At 40.6% G+C, this 14,652-nt stretch overlaps 1 protein-coding gene across 3 annotated transcripts in view; it reads right to left on the minus strand.

The window, feature by feature from the left end:
* Nucleotides 1-14,652, minus strand: part of phkb (phosphorylase kinase, beta) — a 128,248-nt gene that overhangs the window by 79,782 nt on the left and 33,814 nt on the right. For all 3 annotated transcript variants that reach the window (XM_031309134.2, XM_031309142.2, XM_031309152.2), the window contains 3 exons: nucleotides 14,004-14,084; nucleotides 10,260-10,375; nucleotides 2,342-2,405 (listed from right to left, as the gene is read on the minus strand). In XM_031309134.2, the coding sequence (XP_031164994.1) occupies nucleotides 2,342-2,405; nucleotides 10,260-10,375; nucleotides 14,004-14,084 (261 nt within the window). The remainder of the gene's footprint in view (nucleotides 1-2,341; nucleotides 2,406-10,259; nucleotides 10,376-14,003; nucleotides 14,085-14,652) is intronic.

The raw sequence follows: 14,652 nt of genomic DNA on the forward strand, positions 1-14,652 counted from the left end.
TCCCTTAAGCAGGTTGATGTTAAGTTCCAACACAAAAATAATAGTTAAAAAGTAAGAAAAATCAGACTTCTTTTGGTGCAACAACGGTTTTTTGAGCGATGGATCTTTTTCTTATGCCTTCCTACAAACCATTGCTGACTTCAAAACACAAGAAAAGTATTTTCACAAGTGAGTATTTCTTGTTCACCTCAATCTGGACACACACTCTAAACCCCAGTGATCAATATCCAATATCTGCTATTATAACGGTTTTTGTGCTTGAACTCTTAAATGCTTAAAGTCTTTGTGAATCATTATTGCCAGTATGACTACCTCGCTGGATTTACCCAATTACTGTATTTTCATCAAAACTAAATTATACTGATATAATAATTTATCAAAAACACCATGGAATAAGATCACATGTATCACACTGAAAACAGTTATTTTAAATGTTATATCATGGCAATATTCAGATTTGGTAAAAAACAAACAAAAAAAAAACATGTTACCAATAATATTTTATCTTTTATGGACAACTCAACTGATTGATTGAGCATGTCTTTAAAACATTGGCCTTCAAAGATTTTTTATCATTCTGTTCGGTGAGCATTTTAAACACAGGCCACATGCCGAGAGTCGTGCCTGAAAAGGTTCTTAAAACTGCAGTGCACTCTGGGTATTGTTTTGGGCCTGTACTTCAGCTAGTTAGAGATGCTTACAGAGATGCAAGATATCAAAAATCTAAATGTGCTCTAGCAATAGAGAGAGAGAACCATTAAAGGATTACATTAAATTAAATTGCCGTGTAGAGAGATTAGAAAACTATGACCGGCTGCCATTCTACAGGCAAATAACTGCCAATATACAAAAATCTGTAATATTTTTAAGTATGTATTTTTATTCTCTATCTCTACTTTTCCATACCACCCCACTTACCCCTTCCACCTAGCGCTCATCCCTCTGTAATGAAAATGTGACTGTATAATACAAGTCAATTACAGGTTACTCAAGTCTATGCCAGGAAGCCATCAATGTCACTGCTATTATTATGGGTTGCTAATAAATGTTGACAGGATGTAGATTATATAATAACCCTTTCCAAAATCATAATGTACATCAACTTGACATCCCTTTCTGTGCATTAATTAAATTGAAAGATTTATGTCAGCATAGAAAAGTACTCTCTCTTCCACATACAGACATGGGGGGGGGGTTTAGGTGTGTGTCCACTCTACTACATGCCTGCTCTTCACTGTGTGTGTTATTAGGTGACAAACCCTGAGAAAAACAGTGGAACCTGTTAGGTTTTGATTGTCCAGCTCTATAAATGTAATGACTGGCTTTAAAGGGGGGAGGATCCTCCTCTTGGCGAGATCAATTTTATCTGCAGAGTTTAATTTGTCACACCGAGAAGAAGCTGCTATCTTTGCATCTGTTATGTGACTCGGAGGTATTGTGAAAAAAAAAAAAAATCAAAAGTTCACCAAACAACGGCCTGTGTGTTCATTCATCTAGTACAAAGGCCAAATGTGACACACACCCACAAGTATCTGCAGCTGGTGTAAATTGTGATAGCGGAGTTCTGAAAGTACTAAATGTTCCGGTTGAAAGGGTTGGGGGGAGTTGCATTTGGTGTTGGAAGGATGCGAGTAAGCGGGGAAATCAAGAGATCATTAATAAGCTACTGGCTGGCTTGTAGCACTTCCATTCCCACAGATGGACAAGAGACTGGATGAGACACCCACACTTACGGAGGCCCCACACAGCACGGATCATAAAGCAGCTACCTCTATAAATTGATTCTTTCAACAAGCTGAGCTTGATGACAACATCCATTTGCAGGAAGAGACTTTAATATACACTCATCCTGACAGCCCTGCACGTAAAAATACTCAGATGCAATAGATATCCGGAGAACCAAGAAGAAAAGATAATAAGGGAGGAGGCTTGCTAAGTGCAGGGCATAATTTTCTAATCCATTAGCAGATGTAATGAATTTCCCTGGTTGTCCTTTCCTCCACACAGCCAAGAAAAAATAGAAACATATCTACTAATGGAGAGAAACCAGGATCAAACATCAACCGTGGCCACTGAGTCTGCTGAGCCAAACACAAACGTGGTTTTCCATAAATTCAGGTCCTGATGCAGGTAAGTCTTTACACAGGATGCATCGAGCATATCTCACTGATGTATTGAGCTGTAATGGGCCTCTGCAGATTTGAATCAGAAAATAAGCTGTCCATCTATCATGTGATCTTGTGCCATGGGACAGGATTAGACAAGAGACAAATACATGTGTCTCTTGGGCTTCGTATGAGGAGGAGGAAATGTCCAAGGAGGGGGTGAATTCTTCAAATACCTGGTTTCCAAACAGGTTGAATCCATTGATGGCCTCCAGAGCAGCTTTAGCCAGGCCCACAGAGCTGCAGAAGAAAGAGACAGAGACACGACACACAATAAGCAGATGTCACTGACAGTGATGCACTAAAGGACAGATGTGAAATAATGCATATAATAAGAGTGACAACAAATGTGGTTCTGTGATAGGAACCATGGCATCTTTCAATTGTCAGCTCTCCCTAAAAAGCCTTCAGAATCGCACTTGAATCTTAAAAAAGCAATATGCAATATCTTTACTGTATTGTCATTAGATATTGAGGAAACATGCTAAGTTGAAATACTTTCTTCTCTGACAACAATGCTAAAGCTAGTATGTTTTCCTTTGAAATTTCCACTCTGGTCCGGAACGTCTGTTTTTGTTTTGGTCACGACCACAGCGTACCTCAGCAATGGAAGCAGCAACCGAAATAACTGGGTCAACAAAAATAGATTCTACCCGACCTAAAAAAACTAGAGATGCACCGATTACAATTTTCTAGGCCGATTCCGATTTTCGATTTTTCATTGAGTTTGACCTGCCGAAAGAAATGCATGGAAAACATTTTGAAAATGGAACTTCCATTTACATTTTTTGATTTGTACTTGGGAATAGTGAACCAGAGATTAATATATTCAGGGGACAAATATTTATTCAGAGTAATGTTAGCGGCAGGTAAAAAAGCTATCACCAGGAAGTGGCTGAAAAGGGAAGTACCTAAAATGGAGGATTGGGTCGAAGTAATATATAACATTTACAGGATGGAAAAGCTGACTTTCTTAGTTAGACTAGAATCTGATCAATTTAAGAATTTCTGGAGTAACTGGGTTGATTTTGTAACACCATTGAGAACAGACTTTATTTGGTAAAAAAAAATCGTATCTTATGGATCCCCTTGGTTCTTGCTACAAATTTTGACTGTTCAATTGTTCATAAGATTGTGTTGGGCATTATCCTTCACCAGGAGAGAGAGGTCTTTACAAGAGGGGAATGGAAATGTGGACTGAGTTTACTGAGTTTTGTGTTTAACTGTGAATTTCTTTCTGTGTGTTTGATCCCTGCTGTGAAATATTTGTATGTTTTGTATACGTGGAAAACATATATGTGAGATGTTAAATGCTAATGGGACAATGCTGAATAGAATCAAAGAAAAAAAATAAATAAATAAAAAGAGTTTGACCTGCTGATATCGATTTTAGCCGATAGATTCCGATTTCTTTTTTTCTAACCACTTTACAGCACACACAAATATTTATTTTCTATCTTTTCGTTAATAGAACATTTTACATAGAAATTTTTTTAACAGATAATCGATATCACAATAAAATAGATCTTTATAAATTACTCCTGGAAACTGGAAGAACCATTTCCTTCTTTTCACATCCAATATCCAGGGTGGCGAGCGGGCACGCATTTGACGGGCATAAAATCGGCATATGTCAGACTGACTAGCCGGTCGCCAGTCATGGCCGATCACGTGAAAATCGGCCAATTCCGGTCACCAGCTGGTCAATCGGTGCATCTCTAAAAAAAACTTAGGCAAACTAAGACATCTAGCATGACCAGAGAAAAAACACGGTTAAATATTGGAGATGCATATGAAAGATGGAGACAGCTTGGAGCATTTTAAGTAATTTCCATATTCAGGTACTCGCATTAAATTATTATAGAGTATTCAAGTTAGTTACTTTGGAAAAACAACCGCCTAGCCTAATTACTGTATAGTTCTCTATTGACCGCTCTGCCTTGTATGGTATGGTACATTATGGAATATTCTTGTGGCTACCATTGCCAGCTTCATGGATGATTTCCACTTTGTTACAAACTGACATACATCCATAATGTGTAATGTACAGTGTATAGACAAGCTGCTATAGTAAATTATGTTGTAGATACATTGCAACAAATATTTATATTCATCTACACATAAACTTAGCCAAAGTAATTATCTTTATGGAAGAAAGGGCATATGTTTATTTCATTTTTATTGTTTAATGATTACTTTTTGGGCATTTTGGCCTTTAATTGATAAGACAGTTAACAGGAAAGGGGGGAGACATGCAGCAAAAGGCTGCAGGCTGGATTTAAACCCTGGGCCGCTGCGGTAAGGACTGAGTTTTGGTACATGGGGTCCATGCGCTATCAGGACAGCTACCAGGGCGCCCCATTTAATTTATATTGTTAACGGGGTCTGGAAAGTAGTAAGGCCGGCAGTCCCTGAACCTGAATTGCTTAATCTCATAGCCAGCATCTAGCTCAAATTGATCTTGTCAGCGTCAAATTGACCTTGTCAGTGTTCTTAACCTGGCAACCCACGTGAGCTCCGAGTCTGGTGATGAGGGGCCGGGGGGAGACGACTCTCTCCAATATTTTGAATTTGGACTGCAGTACCCATTTTAAACGCTTACTGTCAGTATTACATATTGGTCCTTTAAACTGCTAAGTTAGGATTCAATAAAGATGAAGGGTCCCCAGATTGAGGTCTACTTCAGATAATGGATCTCTTTAATAAAAAACTTGTACTAAATTTCACACTGGCTGGCTACTGTGATTGCGATGCAGACTTAAAGTGAATCAATTTCACTGTCATTTTGTTTCCCTTTCTACCCGGCCAAGATTTCCCTAGAAAAGAAAATGAGGGGGTAAAAATTGCAGGGGAACTTGGCATTGACTGCTGGTAGATCTGCTGACATATGGAAATGCATTCAATACCATTAGTGAAGCCTGAATCAATGCTTAAAATACAGAGCATGGCTGGCTAATTCAGCCTGGAAAAGAGCTCTGCTCAAACACACACACACACACACACACACACACACACACACACACACACACACACACACACACACACACACACACGTCAGCAAGGCTGTCAGCACCCCTCACACAGAAACAGAGGAGATATGATGCTTGGTGGGGAAACAGGAGGTTAACAAAAGTGATACCAGGAAACAGGAACAAAACAGTATCATGATGCAACAGTTTCAGTTGACAGTTGGAGATAAAGATTCGCATGATGAAAATGTTGCTGTAGACTGTTAGTCCATGGGCTCATACTTTAGCCTGCACAACAACATTCTCTTACTCTTAAGGGTCCTGACACACCAACCAGACGGGCCGACCGTCGGCAGTAAAGCCAGTCGGACTGATCAGTCGGGTCCCGAGGTCCAAAAAATGCCTCAGAACACACTGAGGCGACGCCGACTTGAGCGTACGCACTGCGCATGTGCATTGTGCAGTTTCTGAATCTGTCTTCATTTCAGATCAACAAAGGTCAGTTTAAAAGATTTTCGTCAAATTTTGAGCGGCTCATCCGCTCGCCATTTCCGGGTGAGTCCCGACTGCCCTGTCTCCCGACTGAACATGTCGGGTCGGCCAAAATGAAGGCCGACGGCGCGGGACACACTGAACAGACTCGAGTCACGGACCTCGCCAGACGGTCCGACGGCCGATTATCGGGCTGGTGTGTCTTCTCTCTTACAGTAAATATACATCAAAATGCGACCACCTTATCTAGTGACCAACGTTTCATACTCTACCCAATAATCAGCAACATGCAAAATAGTTTTAAGCTCCAGAAAAAGTGTGTGCATTTTGATTCAAATGCAAATCTTCATTAATTGATAGTTTTGACCACTTGGTGGCAGCAAAATAAGCAAGACAACTAAGACAACATTGACATATTATTACCTTATAAAGTTGATGTGAGGAAATGTGTGTGCTAAGAGTTGCCTGTTTACACGTAAAACAGGTACAGACAAAGATTAGCATTCATTTGGAGTCATGTTTCAGGAAACTGATGAATGTTCAAAAATTCACTTTCCTTTTAGCTCTGTTTTGGTCCCCACCAACTCCTGAGGGAAATATCTGGCTCTTTAGTTGCTAAATGCTCCATTGTGTTCACCAGCTAGATGCTAACTTTTTCTTTTAGCTATTTGGTGCTGGAGAGTTAGCATACAGGGGATTTATCAGAGTTTTTTTCACTGAAAACAGCTGCCTGCTGTGGCTGGCAACAGGCTGATACGAGCAGGGAGACTGAACCAAAGTTGCGAACCGTAAAAACAAAACACTTAGCTGAAAGATGGTAAAACACTCAATTAGCTGCAATCGGGTGACAATTATTGTGGGTTCATCCCTATGAGGGACCCATTTCACCTTACACATACACATTTGATCCATTGTTTATATAATAATATCGATTAGAGAAGCTTTAAGGTCTGACATAGATTCTGACACAGGGCTCCTCTACAAAACAGGGCCACAAGATTGTCAGGCCCGCTGCCTCTGAGTAGCAGTGCTCTGTTTTTCTCTCTCTCTCTCTCTCTCTCGGTCTGTCTGTGTCTTAATTGCAAGCATGGAGCCAGGTGTGCAGGAGTCAGGTGTCAACCTCCGCTCAATATACCCAGTTCCTCCTTAACTCACCATCAGATCGTAGACAATACTTCGCTGTTAGTCTCGTTCAAGCCACTTTGATTTGTTTGTTTCTGCTTGTATATTTCTATCATTAATTCCATCTATTGTGCCTGCAGTTTCCACCTGGACCTGACTCTCGCCACCACTCCACTCCTACCAGACACTGCTTCAAAACCACAAGGAACTGGATTCTGGAAATCACCCACTGGATCACTGACATGAGCCCACTCATCTGCCCATCTGCACCACCCCGCTCTGCCTCAGACTACCACGGACCTGCCCCCTCCCCTTGATAAACGTCGCCTCTGCTCCCACTTAAGTATTCTGCAAAGAAACCTTGTTTTCACTTTCACTACCGGCTCTGAGTTCTCAGTCTGCATTTTGGGTTGAAATTGACATTCCAAGATTTGTTTACACAGGACCCGTTGTAACTGAAAATGTACTTTAATTGTCCAAACATCTGAGCAAACTCAACATCGTAAGTCATCAGTTAGTAATCAAATGACCATAAACCATCTGAACCAAGTTAGACTTTTGGAGGTCTCGGGGCACTCTAGACTGGGTAAACCTGGCCGGATCTGACAGCGATTTGATTTTCATCCTGCAGCTCAGGCTGGAAACCTGTACATTTATCTATCCTGCTTCCGTTACAATTTTGCGGGGACCAATCACAAACTGGCTCATCCACCTGGCGCGCTATTGGCGGGTTTAACACAATGACGATAGAGAAGCAGCTTCTTGTTTGCATTCAACATGGCGGCCACCGAAGCACAGCAACCCGTTGATGCCGCTGTCGCTGCTACGTCACCCAGATCGTTGGTCTGATTGGTTGAAGGACTATCCAATTGCGTACAGAGTCATTTGAACTATGCCCGTTGATCACGCCTCTTGTGCAGTAGAAAATACAGAGCAGACTCCCCAGACTAATGTTCAGTCTTAAAAGACTGAGCTTGGTCTGGTGATAGCCAGACTAGGGGCACTCAGCTAGTTGCCTACTTTGCCCAGTTGGTAAACCAGTATTGACTGGCCATGATATAAAAAACCATGTAACATACAGAATAATAATTACATACAGTATAATAAAGCACATTCAATAGAGATAACATTTTTACTGTTGTAAAATGAATGTAAAAATGGAATCATGAATGACAGATAATGATGACATCATTATGAACTTATGAGCACAGTCCTGTTTTTATAAAATTTCCCCATGTTCAACTCATCACTTTAAATAAAACACTCCAGTCTAACAATTTGACTGGTTGTGATGATAAACATGAGGCAGAAGCAATCATTTGATTTGATATGGATATATGAATACTCTGCCAAAATAAACACATCCTTTCCTGTTCATTTCCACTGAGCCTTCCTCTGCCCACTGGCACTCTTGGACTAGAAATGACTGCTCAATTTGATCATTTGCACAGATCTTGTTTACATGGAACCATTTTTTTTTTTTTAATCTGCCTCTGCCACAGTTCACTGTTCGCGTACATAATGTTAATTATGCAACAACATGTATAAGCTAGCTTACTATTTGTGGAAATCCAAAGCCTGACCTCAAGGGGAGGAAATACAAGAAGCGCAAGACACAGGGCTTCTACACTACATCAAATTTGTTATCTTTTCTCGAGGGTATCTTGGCAAGCTGCTGCCAATAGCCTTGGACTGTAGGAGAAAGAAAAAAAAAATGCTTTGCAGAGATAACCAATGGTAGACATTGAGGATCTTTATCAAGACACTAAGGGAGCAGAGGGAGGCCCGTTCAACCTTGAATTATATATCAGTTAGGAGAACGTAACAAAAAACTTGCTGGAATCTAAATTCACTGGCTAAGGACAGTGCTGTTTCAACATGTGCAGTTTTCCAGAAAGTCCATGCCAAACCCAAATCAGCACTAACATAACCTCAGATGAAGATGTAGCTGACCAAGTAGTCTCGCATTGCCAGACCTTCCTCCACAGCACTGCTGAGGAGGATCTGGCTATTTTTCATTTCATGTTTATTTGAATAGGGACAGATGCTTAGACACAGACATGTGTGCAACAAATCTCCAATGTACAGCATCACAGCATGTATAGCTATTGCTAATTTCCAATGCCCGTCCCTAGAAGGGCTTTTAAAAAGTCATGAAAACAAACATTAACACAGCCTTCCGGGATGGGAGAAAAACGTGCTCTGCCGGACGGAGCCACGGTGCCTCTGCAGAATAGCCTCGGGAAGGAACTTGTTTTGGTGGAACATGTGTACGTTCAGAAGTAGTTTTAGTCGTGCAACAGAAAACTCAGATTGGACAGATAGTCTAGCTAGCTGTCTGGATTTACCCTGCAGAGATCTGAGGAGCAGTTAACCATAGTCCTCACAAATCCACCTGAGTTTAGAACGCCAACACAAGGAAAGCCCAAGGCAACGGATATTCGGCCTAAATGAGTGAAATCTGGCGTAATTTCCATCGGCAACGGAGAAATCCCAGAAGTGGAGCGTGGATTTAGACTACTGATCATGTAGCTGCCACCATGCTAGACACCTCTGGTGTCTGTCGTCTGAAAGAGCCCACCCCCCTGCAAGCAAGCGGGAAAGCAGCAGGCAGGACCTCCGGTTTCACCTGAAGAGAAGTGGTTGTCAGAGATAGAGGGAAAACTAGAAGCTGAAACTTTGCCTGAGTAGCTCAAAATCTCAAATTGCTTCCTCCCCTCCAATTCATTTCACAGATCAAATTGGATGAAAGTCAGCTTTAAGACAATAAAAAATACATAAAAGACATAAAAGCTAAAATAAAAATAATAATTTGGAGGCATCCACCAGTTAAAATGAACGGCCAAAGAAAAGCTGTTTTTATAGAGTTTGTATATCAAAAGGTTGCTGTTATAGTTTACCAAATATTTCAGTCATATAATCAGGGCTTAAAATTAAAAAAAATGTGATTACCAGCCAACACATCTTGTAGATTTTTAAAGCTACCATCCAATCAGATTCTCCACTGCCACATTGTTTGTTTTAGATTTTTTTCCTGACTAACTTCACTACTTCATTTCAGCTCCTCCTCCTGGTTTGTTTCGCGACGTTCCCTTCATTGTTCTCCGTTTCAGCGTAGCTCGTAATTGATACCACACACGCTAGGCACGTAGCCAACGGTAACACACACCCACACACACACTCTGTGCTGGCATGGGCATCAAGAATTCAACAAAAAAGCTAACATGCAACAGTGAAATGTGCATATATACATTTCTGCTACAGTGTGCTTCCCAGAGACACCGAGGAGAAAATAAATCCTATGTTATTCCGACTTTCTCTGTAGTTTAGTTTGATCTATTCACGTCTGTATACATGTGTTGTAAAAATGTTGTAAAAGTGTTTAAAGAAACTGGATAGTTGCATTTAGCAGTTTCCCTTGATAACTACCTGTAAACACCCACATTTGAGCCCTACTATTCAGTACATTTATTTGGAATATTCTTTGTGTGTTGCTGAGCTTTTGACTGACCTGGAATGCAGCTCAGTGCTGCCGTTGTTGTATTTGCTGCCTCTCTCCCACATGCCGTAGTCAGGCACCCTGTAGGCTCTTTCCACACAGAACACCAGGTTCTGGATGAAGGAAACCTGCACAGAGAAAACACATCCAACACAGGGAGGCATGGGACATTATGGATGCAATACACATGTACACATTCACAGTATCTTCTTTCTAGACTTTTCTTTTTGATGCTGCATTTTTTTTTTTAATTGTTCATTTCTTACAGTGCACTGTAACTTTTATTCTTCTATTTCATATCTGTCTTATTCAATTTGAGCAGTTTTTATATTTTTCATTGTTTTAATTGCTCTTAATGTTTTATGTAAAGCACTTTAAATTGCCTTGTTGCTAAAATGTGCTATACAAATAAAGCTGCCTTGCCTTGCCTATCTTACATGCATGCACTCATAGATCCAGAGCTGCCGGTGGTAGACATACTTAGACACACACAGCCTTACACACACTTACGTACATATATACAGTAATGAGTGACCTTTGATATTGATCTGGGGTGAGGTGTGTAACTCTCCCTCTCATTATATGGATTATTAAAGTATAGACAGAGAACAAAGCTGATTCCTCATCAAACTGTCCCTGCAACTACAGACATGGTGTAATTAATTGTAAAGTGGGGCAGTATGTGAGGCTATGGCTTCGTTGGCTTGGCAACTTCCAATGACAACATGCAAACATTTATTTATAGCACAGTTTTTATTATGAGCGCTTTCATTACAGACTCTAAAAAATCATCTGCAGTGTCCTTGATTTCATCACCAAACGAAACGATGGCCTCGTGGTTTTAAAGTCGTAATTAGCAGAGCTAGGGAGTTTCTCGTATCTATCACCTGCCCCGAAACGGCTGCAGAGACCCTGTGTCTAAGAGAGACAAGTCAAAATCAATAGACACATCTAGAAAAGAGCTAAAAAGGGAGAGATATAAAATGTTCGATGACTTAAAGGCGTTGAATCATTAAAAAAGACCTGAAAGTGGCGTGAGTGTGTGTGTGTGTGTGTGTGTGTGTGTGTGTGTGTGTGTGTGCGCATGCTTGACTGATGGTAGATTTAATCTAAAATGACAAAGTGCGGGGAGAGGAAGAGAGAGAGAGTGAAAGAGAACGATAGAGAGAAGCAGATACAACCTGTGTAGGACTTAAATAGGCCAGTCTGTAAAGGAGGGCAGGGAGAGAGGGAGCAGAGCAGAGGAGGCTGAAAGAGAGAAAGGTGTGCTGGTTCTCCTCTTTGGGGTTTTATGAGTGGAGTGATTAATGAGGGGAACTTTTTAGTATCTTAATGGTATCTTAATGAATGTTACTGCCCACCGGCCAAACAAACCTCTCTGTCTCCCTGCCGCCAGAAGACAGTCCCTGCCAGTTCTGCTTTTTTTTTACCCTTTGGAGGTGGTATGCACACATGGGCACGTTTGCAGAAGCATACTATATGTGCTGCTGCTTCTACCTATGTGCAGCACTCTGAAAAAACACAAACTGTAGTACACACAGGCTAATGAGAAGCCCCATTTCATGCTGCATGAGACTGATAATAGCATCTGGAAGGAGGTCGATAGTGCATCTTCTCAGAGGACACGCAGCAGCCTTTCTATACCTCCTACCTCAAGAAAAAAAAAGTACTGCAATGCAGCTTTCAGCTCAGACAAGTAAACGCCAATGGACTTCCCAAGCAGTGACTGAGCTATCAACCAAAAAATAAATGATACCGTAACAAGGTGATTAGTCCAAATGAAAGGCTTTTCAAACAGCGTTCAGTGAACACATCACAAGTCCTTTTGCTCACTGGATCTGATATTAGTTAAAGGTGCTGTAGGTAGGACTGTAAAGATCCAGGACTTAGCCAAAAAATTTGAACATCGACAACTTCTCAGTACACCCCAAACGGTCTCCTAAGCCCCTCCCCCCACAAGGGAGAATGAATGCGTGTGCATGAGCAGTGATTGACAGGCAGTTAGATACCCCCCCCTGGCCCTGATTGGTGCGTCTGAACAGGAAGCTGTGGAGTTTTGCAAATCACACTACAGGCTGTAGGTGGTGCCTGAGGAGCTGGATTTCTTTTAAATGACCTGCTTCATGTAGTTCTACTGGAACATAGGGTCAGTTTCAGCAAATATGACAGAAAGTTAGTTTTATAAGGCTTACCTACTGCACCTTTAATAGAAGGATAGGCGGAGGGTCTGCATCAGTTTCAATTATGTAACCTAATAAGCAGTGTTTAAACATGCATAATAAGCCTGCTGCGCAAACAGGACTGCCCTCATAACAAAAGTTGCATTGTCAATTTGTTTGCCATCGTGAGTGAGAAATGGAGAAAAATGAGAGGTTATTAGGGAGGTTTTTATGTAAACAAAGTGAAGACTGCACACACTAATTGGTTAGTAGCAAAATGTTTCACCATGTCCTTACTCTTTTAAGCCCGATCCAGTAAACAAATAGATTGCTTTACCAGCGGCAGGCACAAATTTCACCACTCTGTGGTGGTAAGTAAAGCTCAGAATGAGCAGACTATAAAAACTAACAGAATTAATGAAGTTCCAACAGCTCCTCTGGGCCACACAATAAACAGCAGTGTGTAAACGTAACGGCCAAGTTGCCTTGTTGTTTTATTAGGAGACCAACATAAAGCAGATTAAAAAATGACACCGGAAAGATATACCAAACTCTGAAGAAAACCATTGAAAGCTGCTTTTCAGTAATAGCCTGGATTGGTGTGCTGCCAAATAAGACGTTACCGGTTCGATTCCCACGAGGACATTTAAGCCTCCACAATGAAATCATCTAAACGTTTCCCTGTTAAGAGTCAATTGAGCGGCTCAGCAAAAACATAAATGTGAGCCGAGCTATAAAAGTGAGATATTGTGCCCTGATCCTGCATTTGTGTCGGCTCTAGGATATCCGTAGGGGATTTAGGGTACATCTAACTGGCTTTAGAAATCCCTTGCTCTCACTTTAAAGCATCTGGTTGCATCTTAGGTAGCATCACATAAAATAAGTCTTATGAATCTCATTAGGTGCCACAGTTTGTTTTAGAATAAAACATTTTCAGCAATACATTTTCACAACAGGATTTTTTTATGTGCATGCATACAGACTCAAATAGGGCACATGTTTCTTGTAAACATCAGAATGCAGTTTAGAGATGCTTCAAAATAGGTTACTGTAGAGTATAACAATGCTGTATATACTATATATATTTTGGATTGAAAGTGCTCAAAGAACAGAACAGAGAAACTAAAGGTCTACAGCTATGCTAGCAACTCTGTGTTGCTGCACTTGATCCTAGCCATAGCAGTACTGATTTTTAGAAGGTATAATGTTTACCATTTTCATCATCTTAATGCTAATATTTGCTCATTAGCACTAAAAATTAAGTACAGCTGAGACTACGTTTTGCATTAGATTTGGTTCAGTGAGTTTAACTGATTTTCACTCCAAAAACAAATTCTAAACATTCAGAAATATATACAGTAAATGTAATATTGACAGAAGCATTCTGCACAGGAAACAACATTCTGCATGAGGAAATGTATTTTCGTTCAATGTGTGATTATCTTTATCAGAAAAGAAGTGTCTGGGACTTAAGATGGATACTGATTGCTGCTGGTGGATTAGCCAGAGAAATATCAAACCAATAAACAGGACTGGGCGTAAATCCCTAGTTTTCCAGTATTGATCACCTCGGCAGTCATTCTAGTGTGTTGTTTACCTCATCTGTGTTGTAAATGATCTGCAGACCAGAGCAGATCATCTCCACCAGGTACAGCAGAAACAGAGAAACAGCATCGATCTGCAGAAATGACAGAGGGGAAGGACAGAGTGGATAAGATACCATTAAAGAAAATGACATGTCATTTGTACACTGTGTCTTTGATTTCCTACATAGTGTAGAGACTGAGACGTGAACTTTAGAATAGCTATTAGGCCTTTGGCATTGGACTGCTATCATCAATAACACAATTTGTTTCATGGCAAAGTTGTTGGAGAAGCAATCACAGCCAAGGACTTAATGTGTATACAGTAAGTGTTTAACATCTATACAGCTTGGGTGATTTATGAGGTTTTCTTTGTCGCAACATCTTCATTTTGATTTTCTATCTTGCTCTCTTGATGTATTAGCCACCCTTCACTAGAAATGCAGTCTCCGTCCAAACGTTACACACCAAATTGACCTCTGTCGATACAATTGACAGAGGAATAAGCCGTTTTAGTGCCAATTTAATGCACATCCACCTCTGAGGACAAGTCAATTATCCAACAGCACATGCATGCAAAGCAGAGAGTGGGCTGAAGAAATGAAACATTTAAAACTACTATCTAAAACACACACATAAACACTTTGTATATGCATATATGTA

This window comes from Sander lucioperca, chromosome 3 (genome assembly GCF_008315115.2).
Source record: "Sander lucioperca isolate FBNREF2018 chromosome 3, SLUC_FBN_1.2, whole genome shotgun sequence".
In the NCBI taxonomy this organism is placed as follows: domain Eukaryota; kingdom Metazoa; phylum Chordata; class Actinopteri; order Perciformes; family Percidae; genus Sander; species Sander lucioperca.